This window comes from Liolophura sinensis, chromosome 3 (assembly GCF_032854445.1).
Source record: "Liolophura sinensis isolate JHLJ2023 chromosome 3, CUHK_Ljap_v2, whole genome shotgun sequence".
NCBI lineage: Eukaryota > Metazoa > Mollusca > Polyplacophora > Chitonida > Chitonidae > Liolophura > Liolophura sinensis.
The window spans coordinates 24,986,310-25,004,249 of record NC_088297.1 but is presented as its reverse complement, the minus strand read 5'-3'; the positions used below and the strand labels follow the sequence as shown (position 1 = coordinate 25,004,249).

General features: G+C 40.4%; 1 protein-coding gene across 1 annotated transcript; it reads right to left on the bottom strand.

The window, feature by feature from the left end:
• Nucleotides 1-1,139: 1,139 nt before the first annotated feature.
• Nucleotides 1,140-17,518, bottom strand: LOC135463499 (leucine-rich repeat protein lrrA-like). Its single transcript, XM_064740758.1, has 2 exons — nt 17,401-17,518; nt 1,140-3,511 (listed from the first exon to the last, which is right to left on the bottom strand). The coding sequence occupies exon 2, from the start codon at nt 3,492-3,494 to the stop codon at nt 1,140-1,142; it is 2,355 nt and encodes a 784-aa protein (XP_064596828.1). The 5' UTR covers nt 3,495-3,511; nt 17,401-17,518.
• Nucleotides 17,519-17,940: the final 422 nt, after the last annotated feature.

The window sequence follows — 17,940 nt, the reverse complement described above, 5'->3', positions numbered from 1 at the left end:
TGACATCACATCTGTATTTTATAGAGGGTAAACCCTGTTATAGCAATGAAAAGTAAGTTACACAATGCAGATCACACTTTTACAAAACGTAAACAGGTTTGTAAAAGAAAAAAAAATGATATGTATAATAGAAGATTTGAAGTATTTTGGACAAGGTCCAAAGGTATACATATGGTAACATGTTACAAAGATATACATGTGGCAACAAGTTACAAAAGTACACGTGGCAACATGTTACAAAGGTATACATGTGGCAACATGTTACAAAGGTATACATGTGGCAACATGTTACAAAGGTATAGATGTATATATAAAGTGTATGCATAAACAAAGGCACTCCCACAAGCAGTGTTAACAAATATACTGGTATTGCTTTTTGGTTACAAATAACAAATAGCACTCTCCATAAAAGATGATGTAAATATACGACAATTATATACCATATAAATATATATTCACAAAACTGCAGCAACAACAAGAATAACAAATAAATGGATAACAACAGCTAATAAACATAAACAACGATAGAGACAGTTTCATTAATTTCATAATTCTTCATAGCTAATAGTCATTGTAGACTGATATATTATGTAAATAAATATATACAAAAATACTTATTATTTTTAAATGAAACATCACAAAAAGACCATTATGTAAGACGTACCATTTTATCTGTTCGTCGGTTGATAGCCTTTTCAAGGCAATGTTCCATGCATGGAGTTCATTTAAATAAAATAAAATAATACAAAAGAAAATCTGTTGACTATTATGGACTTTTGGCGCTAGACGCTTGTCTACAGTACTTAAGATGACGTCAATCGACGCAAACCCGGCACCCTGAGCGTTGCTTTCAGAGGAGGAATGAGGCGCAAAGGTTGGAAACGGCCAATTCCTAAAGCATTCCATAATGTTAACTGACCAATAATACACATTTAAAATCAAAACTTTTGTCTGTGACCAGTACACTCTTCATTATGCATCAAATGTCATACATTCTTTTTTCCCAAGGCATTTTCCATTTCATAATGACATGGGATCTGTTCAACTGCATTTGTTCAATCAACAAAACGTTACAGGCAGCTGGATTATCGGTCATGTACATCTTTAATTATATAAAATGACGTTTCCACGAGCCTCCATCAGTCCTCTGTGTCGAGCCCTGTCGCTTTCGTTTTCGGACTGCCTTCTCTTGGATTGGAGTCTGCGGAGGAAGAAGGTCTGTCTCCTGCCTCCCGAGTTTTCAGTGAATCTTGATCTTCAGTATTCACCTCACATTTCTGTCTCAGCTGCTCCATCTTCTTAGGGAAGACTGTAATGCAGTTGTCGGAGACGTCTAGGCTCACGAGGGACGGTATTTTGCAAATGTTCTCCGGTAGTGACGTCAAGAGGTTATCAGATAGATCCAGCTTCTCCAATCCTGCCATCTTGCTTATGTCCGACGGAAGCTCAGTAATATCGTTTCCGGCGGCGATCAGGAATTGTATCCGATACAAGTAAGGTAGGTCTGTGGGGAATTTGGTGATGTGGTTTTTGGACAAGTTCAGCGTGATGAGTGAGGCCAGAATGTCTATTCGATCCTCGGGGAATTCCTCCAGCTCATTGTTTGAGAGATTCAGCATCACCAGTTTGTGTAGTTCTCCGAAGTGGACCGGAAGCGTGGCGATGTTATTAAAGGAGAGATTAAGCTTCTCCACCGACATAACCTCCAAGAGACCCTCGGGAAACTCGTTAATCTTGTTTTGCGACGCATCCAGCGTCTCCAGACACTGCAGTTGCGAGACCTTCTCATGAATGCTCAACAGCTCATTGTCACTGACGTTCAGCCTGTTCAGCAATCGGAGCTTGCCGATCTCGCCCGTCAGGTCCCTGAGCTGATTCCGAGAGAGATCCAGAGACTTGAGGAATTTCATCCTCCCTATGCTGTCCGGCATTTCGTTCATTTTTACATCGGACAGGTTGAGCTCTGTGATCATCGAAGCATGGTCTTTCTGGCAGATCATGGTGAGAATCGAACGCGGGTCAACGGCAGGCATGTACCAGGCATTCGAGGCCAGATTCAGGGACGTGACGCTGGTCGGCAACGACAAGTCCGTCAGCTCGTTGGAACTGACGTCGAGTTTACGTAGTAAGCCAAGCGTGTCCATGGCTCTTGGGAGGTGGGATATCGTGTTACGGGAGAGATTGAGACTTTCCACGGTGCGCAGCTTTCTCAGGTCACTCGGAACGCCAGTCAGCCAGTTTCCCGAAAAATCCAAATCTTGGAGGAGTTGCTTGTCTCCAAACATGTCCGGAATGGCCGGGATTTTGTTGTCTGAAGCTTTGATGGTTTTCAGGGTAGGAACCAAACCAAGTTCTTGTGGGATCTGCTTAATGGCGTTTCCAGAAACGTCGATTGACACCAGACATTTCAGTTTACCGATTTCCTCAGGAATTTCCACCAGGAAATTGTTCGCCACAGACAAAGTTTCCAAACTGACGAGTTTCGTCACTGTGTCAATGGACGCTAACTTATTTCCTGATAGGTCCAGGGTCTTTAATTCTACAAGCTCGTGGAATTTATTCGGGAGCGTATCAATGCTGTTCTTTGACAAGTCTAAGTGCGTCAAACGCTTCATGGTGTTAAACTTAGACGGTAGCGAATCCAAGTTATTGTTGGAGGCGTCCATGAAGCGGAGAGAATTTCCCATGTTGCAAATCTCTTCTGGTAGGAAGGTCACACGATTGTAACCCATGTTGAGATGTTCGAGGTACTTCAGGAAACCCAGTTCCCGAGGAATTTCCTCCAGTTCGTTGTGGGAAATGTCTAACCAGGTGAGTGTCGTCACAATATGGATGGTTTCCGGTAAGAACGTGATCATATTGTGGGAAGCGTTGATTGACTTGATCGCGGACTTTTTCACACCTGTAGCGTCGGGCAGATCGGACAGCCTGTTGTGGCTGATATCTAAACTGATACTACATTGGTAAATCGTCTTTTTCAGGCTTTTCACTTGGTTATGGGATACGTCCAATGTTTCCAGCGCCAGGCATTTGTTCATCGTGTTCGGTAACGACTTGATCTTGTTGTTAGACGCCAGGATGGTTTTAAGGAAAGCCGGTTTATTAAGAGTTTTCGGCAGACTCTTCAGGCAATTTCGCTCAGCGTTTAGCACTTTCAGCATCTTGCATTTGCCGATAGTGCCCGGTAACGAGGATAACTGGTTGATGCTCACGTCAATCAACTCCACATTGACCATCTCACCAATATCCTTCGGTATCTTCTTCAGCTTATTGCATCCCACCAGGAACTTCCTCGCAAGGTCGCACACTTCTTCGTTCTTGAAAATATCCATGGGCAGTTTCTTCAGGCCTCCTGTTGCGAAGTCAACGACAAGACAAGCTTGGTACTCGATTTGTTTAAGGTGTTTCCTGAGAGAGCTGGGTAAGCCCACAATCCGACTGCCAGGACCCGATACGGGAGGTGGCTTATCGTCTTCCTTCCTCTTCTTACTCATTTTCGGTTATCTGTTATCTGAGAAATAAAAATACATCCGTTACTTAAATATACATGATAATAATAAAAATAAACCTGCATGGTGTCCCTCAATATTCCTAAGTATTTGGTGTGTGTCAAACCCTAATCTGATAAATAAAGAAATAAATACTGGTAAATAAAAAAGTAAGTGAAGATATATGTAAGTATATATGAACAGGTGTCGTTTGGGATTATAAGCATGTAGTGTATATAATCACATTAATAATGCCTTATAGAACTCTCTGAAAATAGTCCAAAGGAGCTAACTTTGGGTGCCAGGTGTCAATAGAGGTAAGCCAACAACTGCCCTCAGTTACCTGACAATCTGCTGCCGTACAGCCACCAACGAAACAGCAACAACTGGAGTCGAATACGCAACCTCACTTTTTGTGTGGTGGATTTTATCATCCCCGCATTTGTTTTGTTGTTTAATTTTGTTCCAGTATCGCATATTGTGTTCCTTTTGTGTATACACATAAACACAAAGCTGACAGCACATCAAGACCTACATTAGCTCATTTAGAGTTACGCCCCTTGTTTGCACAAGAAAATCAATTTTTAAAAAATGTTTTAAGCTGAGAGAGAACCGGAATTAACAGGTGAATATTATTTTTAATGATTTCCAAAAACTTTACTAACAGTTCTGGCGAAAACAACAGGTCAAAATGATAAAGGGTGTGATTTCAAATAACTTTCACATGAAGTCCCTGGAGACATCAAACAAGCTCATCGATCTCTTGATGGGAAAGGCGTTTTAATTGATGTCAGGACGCATTATATATCTTCACAGGGTCTACATGTATGTGTTACAGCTGACGTTCTCGCGTCTGCTTCGTAAAATGGGCCGCTAACCGCCATTGAGGGCCAATTCCTTTATTTATTTATTTATTTATTTATTTATTTATTGATCTATTTATTTATTTATTAGATTGGAGTTTTGCGCCGTATTCAAAAATATATCACATATACAACGGCGGCCAGCATTACGGTGGGAGGAAATCGGGCAGTCCGAGGGAAACCGACGATCATCCGCAGGTTGCTGGCCGACCTTCCGATGTACACCAGGAAACGGTAGCCAACCAGAAAGACTTTGACTTCAAACCACAACGATGGCATTGGTGAGAGGTTATAGTGATTTCGCTAGCACGTTAACCACAGGCCCCGGAAGCCCCTGACCACTTAATCACTCCTGTCCAGTATTCCGGCAGCTAAGCTATAAGATGCTGCAAAGAACTGTTTATATTACTTCCCCAATGTCATCAACTCTATACTGGGTAGCTTTAATGATCCACAGCCGGGTTTGGCCATTCATAGTTTTAGCTTGGACCTTAATAATGATACGATCGAAAACGCGAAAGTGCGAAACTTTCCACCATTGGGTTTTCCTTTCGCATCTACTTTTGGGCTTTCGAAAATAGCACTATTTTGTTTTACGTTTTAGACGTTCGCGCTTTTGGGTTTTTGCGATTTCGATCTTATATGTCCGGTGGACACTAGAAACAGGTGACTGGTCCGCATCGGCTTCCATACACAGCTCATGAATGCTAAAACCTGTGGCATCGATTTCCCTGGTTATATATACACGTGAATACAGCGCACATATACATATTGCATGTTATAGCTGATTTCTAATATAACTTATAATGACCGGAGACAGTCCACTGGCAGTGTTATAGGGTTGAGCTAAGGAAAACAAAACACAACTTCCTGTACAGATTTTGTGTCTAGTGTACATGCATGTGATCACTAGGCATTGAGGTTTGTCAGGTACACGTAGCTGCCGAAGGTCAAGGGTTTACTCCGGGTACCCCGGTTTTCTCCGTCCACATATCTGACCGCAATCACATAACTGACCGCAATCACATAACTGACCACAATCACATAACTGACCGCAATCACCCAAAGGAGAAGAAAAGTTTATTATCAGTCAAATATCATTGAAAAGAGTATGCTTTTCCTCGCAGGTGCATGCCATAAAAAATTGTAATATGCACCACAAATTGATAAATTATAAATAAAGTCAGCGCCAAAATCCGCTGTGGGCGACTCCATTTTGCCTAAGAACTAGTCCTGAAGTCTTCTGTGATAGGAGGAGTATTGCCGTCGGAAACGGCCGAAGTGCAGTTCGTACATTTCCGGTAGAACTCTCCTTCCCAGAAGGTAGGGAACAGTACAGTTCGTTTTCCGCTTGACGATCGGGAAACCGGAATGTTGGACGTAGGTTCCGAGTTATCACAAACAAGCCGGCGGTTTTAACGACTCTCACTGGCTGAGAGGCAACGCATCCCCAGCACAAATTACAGGGTGTTAAAGATGGAGGACGTCATGGACTCAGCGATTTATGCTAGCTTTGCCGTTTTCAGGCCTTACGTGTTAGCGAGGAAAAATGGCAAGATTATGAAGCAGGCACCACCAGATAGAAAAAAGTTCTCTTTTCAGCCCATGTTTTCAGGTTTTCTTCTCCTTTAAATGAAACACTCTTGAGCACGGCGATAAGTAACAGTCAACCAATCCTTCATTCAAGCGATCTCTTATATCTTAAATATATACGTGTATAATAGGCCTACGTGTATATGCACACACACGTACACGTATGTTGCTCTAATTTTCCAGGATGATCATTCTTATGCAAAATAACACAAATCCTAGAAAACGATTAACCCGTAACGATTTGTTTACTTATTTACTTGATTGATACTTTTACTTGGACTTGAACTCACAGTGACCATACTGTTTAGAGGCTCCTGGATCATTTTGCCGCGCTGGCAGACTAACCACTAGGCCACGGATGATCCCAGGCGTAATGACATACATAATATACACGTATATATCGTTATGATTTCTACCCCAGATCAGTAGCTTTATATTGTATTGTTTACATGTTGTTTTTGGTTTTAAGTATTTTTTAAAAATTTATTTTAGATATATAAACTGTATATGTCTAGGGATTTAAACGAGTGGGGCGTAAAGAACATCAAACGCGTTGAAAGACAGGTAATCTCAAACAATCACCGATTGACTGGGTACAATGTGCACGCGGCTTCAAAAGACTGTGGAATGGGCGTGCTTTAAAGATTGTTGTTCCGGTATTGAAGATGCTGGCGGTCCTTTGCGATTCACTTAAAACGTACGTGTACAAGTATACCAACTAAACTGTTTTCAGTGCACAATGATCACAATTGCAGCAGGCTTCTAGCGTGCCACTAGCTCAATATGTTCACAATTGTAACGTGTTTCTAGCATGCCACTAACTCTCCATGTTCGCAGTTGTAGCGGGCTTCTACCATACCACTAGTTCACCATGATCATAATTGTAGCGGGTTTCTAGAATGCCACTTACACACCGTGATGGCAATTGTAGAAGGTCTCTATCATGCAGCTAGCTCACCATGTTCACAATTGCAGTGGGTTTCTAGCATGTCACTAGCTCACCGTGATTACAATAGTAGCGAGGCCTCTGCACAATTATACCAATAACTATGAACTACAAAAATATGCATAGGACTAACGCTGGGAATAGTGGTGCATGTTCCCAGGGCGAGTCAATAAATTAATCGTTTGCACTAAGACCCATTTCCATCCAAATACCGGATATATTTGAGAGCATTAAACATGGTATTTCCACCAAACCGTGTTCTGTCCAACTAAACGATTGTTTGACATTGAATTCCCAAAGCAAACATTTAACTATTTCTAAATGTGGACATAACGATTGTCTTACATGTCCATCATTTGATACATCCGCCACTTTTATTTCCTCACTGACTGGTAAATGTTATTCTGTTAATTCCTACGTTAACTTAAGTTGTATTGTGTCCCAATTGTATTTACTTGGTAACATGCAAGAAGTGTGGAGTATATTAAAAAATGGTCAAAACGGGAGAAATTGGATTCTTCGGTACTTAACGATTGGCTTGAGATTGTCAAAAAGAAAGTTAGTTTAACTATACACCGCCTAGACATTGATGCTCTACCTAAAGTTAAACAGGTTCTGAAGGATCCCACTGTGCAAGAAACACTCGCTGACCTTCATAGTAAATTTGTCATCACTGTAGCAGACAAGGCTCCTAATAATGTCATCTTTATTTGCAAGAATTATTATTATCAAATTCTTGTTCAAGAGCTATGTGCATCCACAACGACATCCACGTATTCTACTACATGTACTCTGGAGGAACTATTTAACAAACACAAAACCGTTCTTAAATAAAGGCGCATAAATATACCTACCCGTCACACAGAAATACCACAACTTTACTGGTTTCCTAAAATGCACAAATCCCCATACAAGGTTCGATTTATTGCAGGTTCAAGAAGCTGTACCACCAAACTCTTGTCAACCCTACTGACGAGAGCGTTACAAGAAGTAAAGTCATTTTGGAATAAGTATTGTTGTGCCATAACAAAAAATTCAGGTGTCAACTGCATGTGGATTCTTAACAACTCCAAACGTCTTACAGAAGAACTCGATGCTCATATGCATATACCGTACAAAGACGTATCCACATGGGATTTCTCTACTCTCTATACTACGAATCCTCACAAAGATCTTATTGAAAGAATGTCGTCGTTAATTGTCTCGGTATTTACTAAAACTAGTCACCGTTATATTAACGTCAGAAGCAATAAGGCTTTCTTTAGTTCTACTCTTTATAAAGGTTACCACTCATGGGATGTTACATTATTTATTGAATTACTTGAATTTCTCATTAATAACATCTATGTGAAATTCGGAGATACCATTTACCAACAGTGCATAGGTATTCCAGTGGGTACCAACTGTGCGCCTCTTTTGGCAGACCTATACCTGTTTTCATATGAATACGACTATATGCAGAAATTACGTAAAAGTAATATCTTTAAAGCTCGATCCTTTTCATTTACCAAGCGGTATACTGATGGCGTTAAATAATCCCCATATTGCTGAAGCTGTGAAGGAAATCTATCCGCCTTCATTGGATTTAAAGGAGACAACAGATAGTCCTGATGGTACATCTTATTTGGATCTATATCTGTACAAAGACGGACAAGATCTCCTTTCACGCCGCCTTTACGACAAAAGGCATAATTTCAATTTTGATATTGTAAATTATCCTTATTTAGATAGCAATATACCAAAGGGTCCTGCATATAGCGTATACATATCTCGCCTAGTAGCATTTGTCAGATCTTGCGTTAATTGTGATGACTTTAATCTGCGTCACAAATTGTTAGTCCAAAAACTAGTATGTCAAGGATACTCCATCAAACGCCTTCATTCTAAGTTTCTCAAATTTTACAATGAATATAACACTCGTTGGCAGGTATGGACAGAGCGTTCAGAATCTCTGGCGATCTGCATTGTGATCAACCACATAGACTGCGCTGTTATCCCTATGTACATATCTATCACGTACATGGTATTTAACAACATAGATGGCGCTGGTTGCCCAGTGTAACAGTCTATCTTGTATGTCATGTGTAACATCATTGATGTCGCCTCTTGCAGCATGAAATCTTTACATATTAACGGGAAAGACGTAATCGTCCGTTACGTTTGAATCATATATCTGGTAGGTTAGGGTGTGTAACGCTTGTCATTTTCAAACTGTATCTAATACCGCTTAACCTGGGGCTAGGGGCCGTATAGGTAGCCATGCTAATTACATCAGCATGATGCCTTTATGAACAGTTGCAATGAAAGCGCGACTGAGATACTTGTTTAGCTGTTATTTGACATGGAACTCATTCACGGACTACGAACGAATTTATTCACGGACTTTGTTGTGGAAATGGATCTTGCGATTATCGACTTGGAACGCCCTTTACGGACTACGAATGGTATAGGAATGTCGGACTTGACGCTTATATCTAGCATGCCACTATCTCACCATGATCACAATTGTAGCGGGTTTCTAGCATGGCACTAGCTCACCATGATCACAATTGTAGCGGGTTTTCTAGCATGCCACTAGTCCACCATGGTCACAGTTGTATTAGGTTTCTAGCATGCCTCTAGCTCACCATGAGCACATTTATAGCAGGCCTTTAGCATGCCTTTAGTTCGCTATGAAGACACCTGTTGAGAGCTTGTATGATGTCTCTAGCTCACCACGAAGACACCAACAGCAGGCTTCTAGCATGCCACAAGATCACCACGAAGACACCTGTTGAAGGCTTCTAGCATGTCTCTAGCTCACCATGAGCACACCAACAGCAGGCGTATGGCATGCATCCAACTTAACATGAGGCTAGTAGCCGTGTAGCATGCCACTACGTCACCATGAGTCTCTCTAGCAGACCTCTAACATGCCACTAGTTCGCCAAAAGGATACCTCTAGTAGACCTCTAGTATCTATCATGTCACTATCTCACCATAAGCACGCCTCTAGTAGACTTGTAGAATGCCGCTAAACCACCATAAAGACAACTTGAGCTGACTCATAGCGTGCGACTCATTTACTTAAGACACCTCTAGAAGGCTTCTAGCATGCCACTAGCTCACCTTGAATACACCTCCAGTAAATTTCTAGAATGCCATCAGGATAACTCTAACAGGCTTCTAGCATGCCACTAGCTCACCATGAGTGAGACTTCTATCATACCTCTAACTCGCCACCAGGACACCTCCAACACGTTTCTGTGGTCGGGACATGTTTTTTGGTAGATTACGTGGGTTAGAGTTGAGTGATTGACTATTCGACATCACTATAGGGCAGAATGTCAGTATTAGTTTGATTACGTTTTTCCACCTTATGTGAACTGTGGAGTAGTTCTGGGCAACATGCATTATTCATGCCTATCAGCATATGCGATTTGGAGATTTCGGATGTAAAGTGTAAAATGATATTTTGTGTTGACATCTGATGGTAATGATATTACAACCCGATATTTTCCTACCTGAAACAAGATGGTAACGTGTATGGTTGTCTGGAGTAAGTGTGCTGAAATAGCTCCTTGTTTTAGCTCTCTTTGGTGTTTTTTTTTATTTTGTAAGTGAATACTCACCGTATTTATGTCACTGTGAGATTGGCTTTGAGTGAGTGAGATTCTTTGGGGATTTAAAAGATTGTAGTCCACGGATTCACAGGTATTTGCTTTTATTACCAGATAATATGGATATCTGTTTATCTGTTATTAAAAGGTTGCAGTCCACGGATTCACAGGTATTTGCTTTTATTACCAGATAACAGGGATATCTGTTTATCTGTTATTAAAAGGTTGCAGTCCACGGATTCACAGGTATTTGCTTTTATTACCAGATAACAGGGATATCTGTTTATCTGTTATTAAAAGGTTGTAGTTCACGGATTCACAGGTATTTGCCTTTATTACCAGATAATAGTGATATTGTTTATCTGTTATTAAAAGATTGTAGTACACGGATTCACAGGTATTTGCTTTTATTACCAGATAATAGGGATATTGTTTATCTGTTATTAAAAGGTTGTAGTCCACGGATTCACAAGTATTTGCTTTTATTACCAGATAATAGGGGTATTGTTTATCTGTTATGGCTAATGTATTTCAGTGTTAAACCGTAATAACGGAAAACTTAATGGGATGCCTTGAAATTCATTCGTATTTAGTATGTTGTGGTAATAGTGTCACACGCGCAAAGCAGAATTGTGCATATTTTGTGCTGCCACATGACAGTCTAAATAATTTATATACTATCTTTAGATGTGTTTGTTCTGTAATGTTGCCTTATGGTGTTTCAAATGGGCTAATGGAGCATTGTGTTTTGTTCACAGGGGATCGTTATGCCGTTTACCTTTTAGTTATAATAAAACCGCCATGACGCAAAACCCCGAGTTGTTGGAGTTTACCCTAGACCATCAGCCTCAGACACTACCATTCAACTAGCTCACCATGAGAACTCCTCTAGTATATTTCTAACATGCCATTAGGATACCTCTAGCAGGCTTCTAGTATACCACTAGTTCACTATGAGTACACTTCTGATAGACTTCTAATATGTCCCTAGCTCACTATGAGTACACCTATAGCAGACTCCAAGCATACCACTAGCTCATCATGAATACACTTACAGCAGGCTTCTAACACGTCACTAACTTACCATGAGTACACTTCTGGTAGACTTCTGACATGCCACTAACTCACCATGAGTACACTTCTGGTAGACTTCTAACATGCCACTAGCTCACCATGTGTACACTTCTGGTAGACTTCTTACATGCCTCTAGCTCACCATGAGTACACCTCTAGCAGACTCCAAGCGTACCACAAGCTCACCATGAGTACACCTCTAGCAGGCTTCTAGCATGTCACTGGCTCACCACGACTTCACCTGTATTATTCTCCTAACATGTCACTTACTTACGATAAGTACACCTCTAGTGGACTGCTAGTATGCCTCTAACCCAGATGGGGACACCTCTAGCATGACACTGGCTCACCATGAGTACGGGGCCTCCGTGGCTCAGTTGGCTAGCGCGCTAGCGCAGCGTAATGACCCAGGAGTCTCTCGCCAATGCGGTCGATGTGAGTTCAAGTCCAGCGCATGCTGGCTTCCTCTACGGCCGCACGTGGGAAGGTCCTTAAGCAATCTGCGGATGGTCGTGGGTTTCCCCGGGGCTCTGTCCGGTTTCCATCCACCATAATGCTGACGGCCGTCGTATATGTGAAATATTCTTGAGTATGGCGTAAAACACCAATCAAATAAATAAATAAATAAACCATGAGTACACCTGTAGTAGACTTCTAACATGCCATAAGGATACCTCTAGCAGGCTTCTTGCATGCCACTGGCTCACCATGGGTACACTTTTTGTAGATTTCTAGCATGCCACTAGAGTTAGGCCTTTTCAACAAAAACGGGAGCACTGTAAGCCTACAGCTTATATGGAATATTAGATTACCACCTGTCTTGGCTAATTAATGTTAATGTCTATAGACTTCCAGCTGTGCCAGTTTTGAATCCAGTTTAAAGTTTTCGATTGATGGAAGTAAACCGTTTAGGCAGAACTAACAGCCAAAGCGGTTTTCTGCCGTTTTATGTGTCTGGTTCTGTAGGGTAAATATACCCTGGGTGCTGCATGTTATTATCACTGATTTCCAATATGCCATGATGACCACAGCCACTAGTAGTATGCAGTGGTAGAGAGCAAACAAAGCGCATAACAACCCTTCTAATATAGATTTTATGAGTTCCATTGTTCGATGCACGTATACTGGCTATGGTGGAAATGTATATATGTATAGGCATGCACGGGCAGGTTCTCTGTCTACTACATGGATATTGTTTGACAAAATAGCGCACACACAAATCTTCCGACATAGACGATTACCCTAGACGTAACTGCCTGCAAGCGTATACAGCATATCGTCATGATTTAGGCCCCCTACCAGCAATCGATGAATATCTTGGTCAGCTAACATGACGGCCTGTACAAGCCTATACTTAAATATACATAGAGAGTCCTCTAAAACCATGACCTGTCTCACAAGACTTCTGTCTGAATTTAAAACCTAAATATAACATACAATTTTTATAACTCTAGTTATGTATTCCTATTTTTAACTAGGAAGTTGATAAAATCAAATTTCAAATTTTTAATAACAATTATGGTAAAAACTGGCCTTTGTCGAATCGGCCCTTGTCCTTGTGTAATTTAGCGCTATTGGCATTTACACTAGCGTACATATACACGGATCACCCTTGTTACATTGGAAAGGAGATTTAATAAACATCTCTCTTTTCGTAGCCTGTTGTCCGCTATATGTAAATACAATTATCTTCTTAAGCATAACCGGTGAATCAATCCAGTTTGTTCCAAAGCGCCGTCATTATTATCATTTTTCAAACATCGGTATTCATATTTTGCCTTGTTAAAGGCAGAAAACACTAAATTTATCAGATCAAAGACCATTAAGGACAGTCCAGGTAAAAAGATGAATTTATTTTTTGTTTCCAACCCCGAAAACATAAAATTCTACGATGGTCTGGGGTGGCTAGATATATGACGACTGCACTAAAATTCCTTATGGGGCCGTGTGGGGGAGGGCTTGGGACGAACATTTTCAGAAATGTGACATGTTAAACAAATAAACATATAGTGCCAGCATAAACTTTATACTTGACCAACCTTTAGCGACAAACCTTAACCAATTTAAATAATAAGGGAAACCACCTTTTCTACTTAGCACATGCGAAATACATGTAGTTAACAATGCGCCTGAGTACAAATAGTCCACAAACAATTTGGCCGTGGTTGTTTCATTTCCTTTTTTCTTGAACCTATGTATCAACCATATACCTGTACTGTATTCTTACTTTCCAGTTCTGTAAATAATGATATGGTGGCCGAGGGAACTAATTTACAAACACATGCTTTGCACAGGTAGCCGAGTGCTCACAGATTCTGTAGTGGTATAGGATGTTGTCTGACTCACAGCGTGATTGGATTGAACATTTCATTGATTCATTAATGATTTCATTATTGATCGATTGATGCATTGAGGCACGCGTCACTTCGAACATTGATTTCTTCATAAATGAGGAAATCGTTATTGGCGTATAATAAGTGATCTGGAATCCTTTGTGTACTTACTGATTACTCGATGGTTTGTCGAATGAGTTGCTAAACTGGCATGAGCTTTATGCATTAGAATACAATCTATATAAATGTGTCCGTGTGTCCTCTAGTAAAAGTAAAGGCTAATGTGAGGCCCGCATGTGGCTCAGCTATAGTCAGATGCGCCTTCTCCCCTGTTATAGGCCTACGTACGGAAGCCCGTTGATGTCACGGTGCAAAAAAAAAAAAAAAAAAAAAAAAAATTGTGTGTAAAAAATCGAAACTTCGACTTCTTTTCTCGAAATTTCGACATAATTTTTCTATATGCTATCTTCCTCTGCACTATATCGGTATTCATGTATATATGCTGATGACTATGGCAGGCCGTGTTAAACTTTGCGTGGTCTATTTCCATCTCGGTTTGTGCTATCTCCCTACTGTGATCTTTTTAGTTGTCATGTCAGTGAGTATAGAGCCGAAATTTCGACATTTTTTCCCCAGAATTATTTTTGACCATGACTCCAATGGTATTCCGTACCTACCCACCACAGGTGCAATAAATGACCCACGCTGGTCATATACACTAAAACTGCCACTAGAAAGGCACTTGACGTAAAATTTACAGTTCCTTCCGTAACCATTTAGCGTGCACTCATACTCGCTTGGCTTTGATAACACGGGACGTAGAATGTAATGCTCTAGGCTTATTTCGGATCAGAATAGGCCCATATATACTTAATCGGATACAGATTCTATTATACCCTGGGTGTATACAGTGGTATATATTCAGTAAATCTATTGCCGTGGCCAACTAATGTTCTGCTGTAAAAAACCTGATGAGATATACATGTATGTAAGCGTAATTATGTAGATAGGAAAATAACTGTGTAGCCCCTGGGCTCTGTACAATCTTGAATAAATAAATAAATAAAGTATTAAATTAAATATATTTCAATAGATGAATAATTAGATTTTTAAAATTACTTTTGGGAATAACCGCCAGATGAGCTATTTCAGCTGTTTCAGAGCCTTGTCCCGCGGCACAGGAACTTGCATAACTATTGTACAGGTCTAACGATAATGAAATCGTCTTGAAATTTATCACTTTTCAGTGTTATATGTAAAATACAGTGATGGTACACCTTCTTAAGGCTGACACTTTACCAGATCTATACACACTGCACAAGCATTTTACATTCTTCTGCATACACGTGAAGGTCTGCCAGCAATATGTGGATGGTCGTGGGTTTCCCTCGGGCTTTGCCTGGTTTCCTCCCACCATAATGCTGGCCGTCGTCATAAAAGTGAAATATTCTTGAGTACGGCGTAAAACAAGTAAATAATTACATTCTTCTGTACAAGAAATAAAAAAGACATGGATGGAGAGTAAATAGTAGTTTTGATGCAAAAGTAAAAACATTTCACAAACATCTCACAATGTTTTTACTTTTGAATCAAAACTACTATTGGTCGTAAACTATATTGGTCATAAACTATATATATATATATATATATATATATATATATATATATATATATATATATATATATATATATATATATATATATATATGAAAGCCCGAGAGCTGAAGAAGTTGCTGCGTGTAGCTTATTAGCGCCTCCAGCCAGCAGCAAGTATGGATTATACATGCAGAAGCTTATTGTAAATCTTCAATCTCTTCCACTTCTGTAAAGCGCTTTTTCAGTTGAATTTATGCATGCAATTATTATGAAAATGATGCTAAAACGATTTATTTTTGTCACTTAAGATACAAGCTTTAAACAACTGTTGAAATTATTTCTCTACACCCCCATATTTCTTTCGGAATGTTTCCCAATATTGGCCACGGAGGCGGTTGAAGAAGTTGAAGACTTAGGATATATGTTTGTGATACTGATCACAATTGTGTCGTGGTTTACACATAAGCCGTCATGCCCCAGTGACCGATAACGTTACACCTGTATACGTAACACATCTAATCCAGACAATTTATTGTAAGCCAGGATTGGATTTGTAAACAACATAACCCCTCAAGTCGTTTTGATCCCTGATTCTTGCCTTGCCCAGAAGGCTTGTCGTGCACCCGGAGGAAGGCGGTATAGTTAAACCCTGGGCACCGCTCAGTCTCATCCACCGTACAAGCCTGAACGAATGTTGTAGTAGTGAAAAATCCTTTTGAATACGACGTTAAACCAAATCCAAGCCAATGAATAAAGGATAGAGTTTCTCGTGTGTTTTAAGAGCAGATCTACATGTACTATCCCATATCAGTGGCTTGGCATGGCACAAGTGACAACCAAGACTCTGGAGATGGTACCAGATGTTCTACAGATAGCTGAGCCATTCCCTTATTTCCGCTACAGGCAGTGGACAACGTATATCTGATGTAACATGAAAGTTTCACTGAGTATAAAAAAATTGTTGTCTGATTTATAAAATAAATTCTGTGATCTAGTTTAATTTTACACGCATACTAGCACTGGTACAAGAGAATCGAGACCTTTTCTCCGTGACCATTAATTTAATTCACAAATTTCTGACTTCTTTTGTCGTCTCTCCCATAACTGTCTCACTATTTGTTCCGATGAAGCGGATATAATCACATTTAACCATATAATCACAAGCTCAAAACGTTAAGACATATAACCGAGCTAGCTCTCCAATCGCTACGAATGCAAGCATCATTGCACTCACTGTATTCTCTGTAAGGTACACGCCCTTTTGTACATGCCAATTAAGGTGTTAATATCATTCGCCTATCAGGTGATTCCAAATATCAGAATGCGAACTGACAAGCGCAAATTAACTAAGGTGTAATTCAACACTATTATTATACTCAAAGTTGTGAACCTTGCCACACGCATGTATGGCCATTTGTAGATAAGAGCTATCAGCTATGTGTCAGTTCAGTGCGTTTATGTTCCTTTATATGCAGGTAAAATATAGGCCTGAAAAACAAATTGACTGTGTAATGGAAGCAAACCCGTTAAGCATGCACCTGGCACAAAATCGTGAAAAAACACACTGGCGTATTTAACGTCGTAGTTAATATTATTGATAGTTGATTACAATAGTATTTTGTCCAAACTAAATGTTATTTCCAATTTTCTCCACAATGCTGCAGGAAATGAAGAAAAAACCTTTGTACTGGGCGCATTCATCTCTTTTTTTTTCTCTTTGACTAGTGCTTAACGCCGTGCTTAAGAATTTGCCAGGACGGTGAATTTTTGGGTGCAGGCAGGAGCATTGTGAGTTGTGTTAGGAATATTCTCTTACTTATACTTTTTACAGATCCATTTAAAATGCATCGGCCCGAAAGAAAGGTGGTGCGTGTCATTAAAACTTGAAAGAAAAAGAAATTCTCTTACCTGTGTATATAGAAGCTTCCAAGAAAATAATCCTTGAAGTTGAAGACTTATCCTTGGTCAAGTCATACTAGTCTAATCAGGATATGCAGACATCAGTACACTTCTCCATATGTAAAGGCGGCTAACCGCCCCAAGCGCCTTGCAGAGCTAAAACAGAGGCTCTCTGCCAACTTCTCCAAGCGCGCGTCCTGCACCGCGATCACAGCCAGGCTAAGCTTGAGAACGTGTGTAAGGTGTACCAGCTGAGCTAAGTCGTATAAAATCGACCTCCTGCAGCTACCTTCCAGTTCAAAGTGTTTGACAACTGGCTCTTTCACGTGATGTAGCTTTTTCCCGTCGAAAAACTCTACAAGGGTCAGTGTTTCGGGACGCCAGGGCAGCGGTAGATGAAGATGGCACTCGTTGTCTGACGAATGTCCCGCCAGTCTGTCACTGAAAGCGTCGCATGACAGCCGTTGCTAGGCGCGACTTTATTACCTCCGATCAAGAAGAGGTCTGACTTGACGACGACTTATCTATGTTACTAGTCCATTTTCCCGT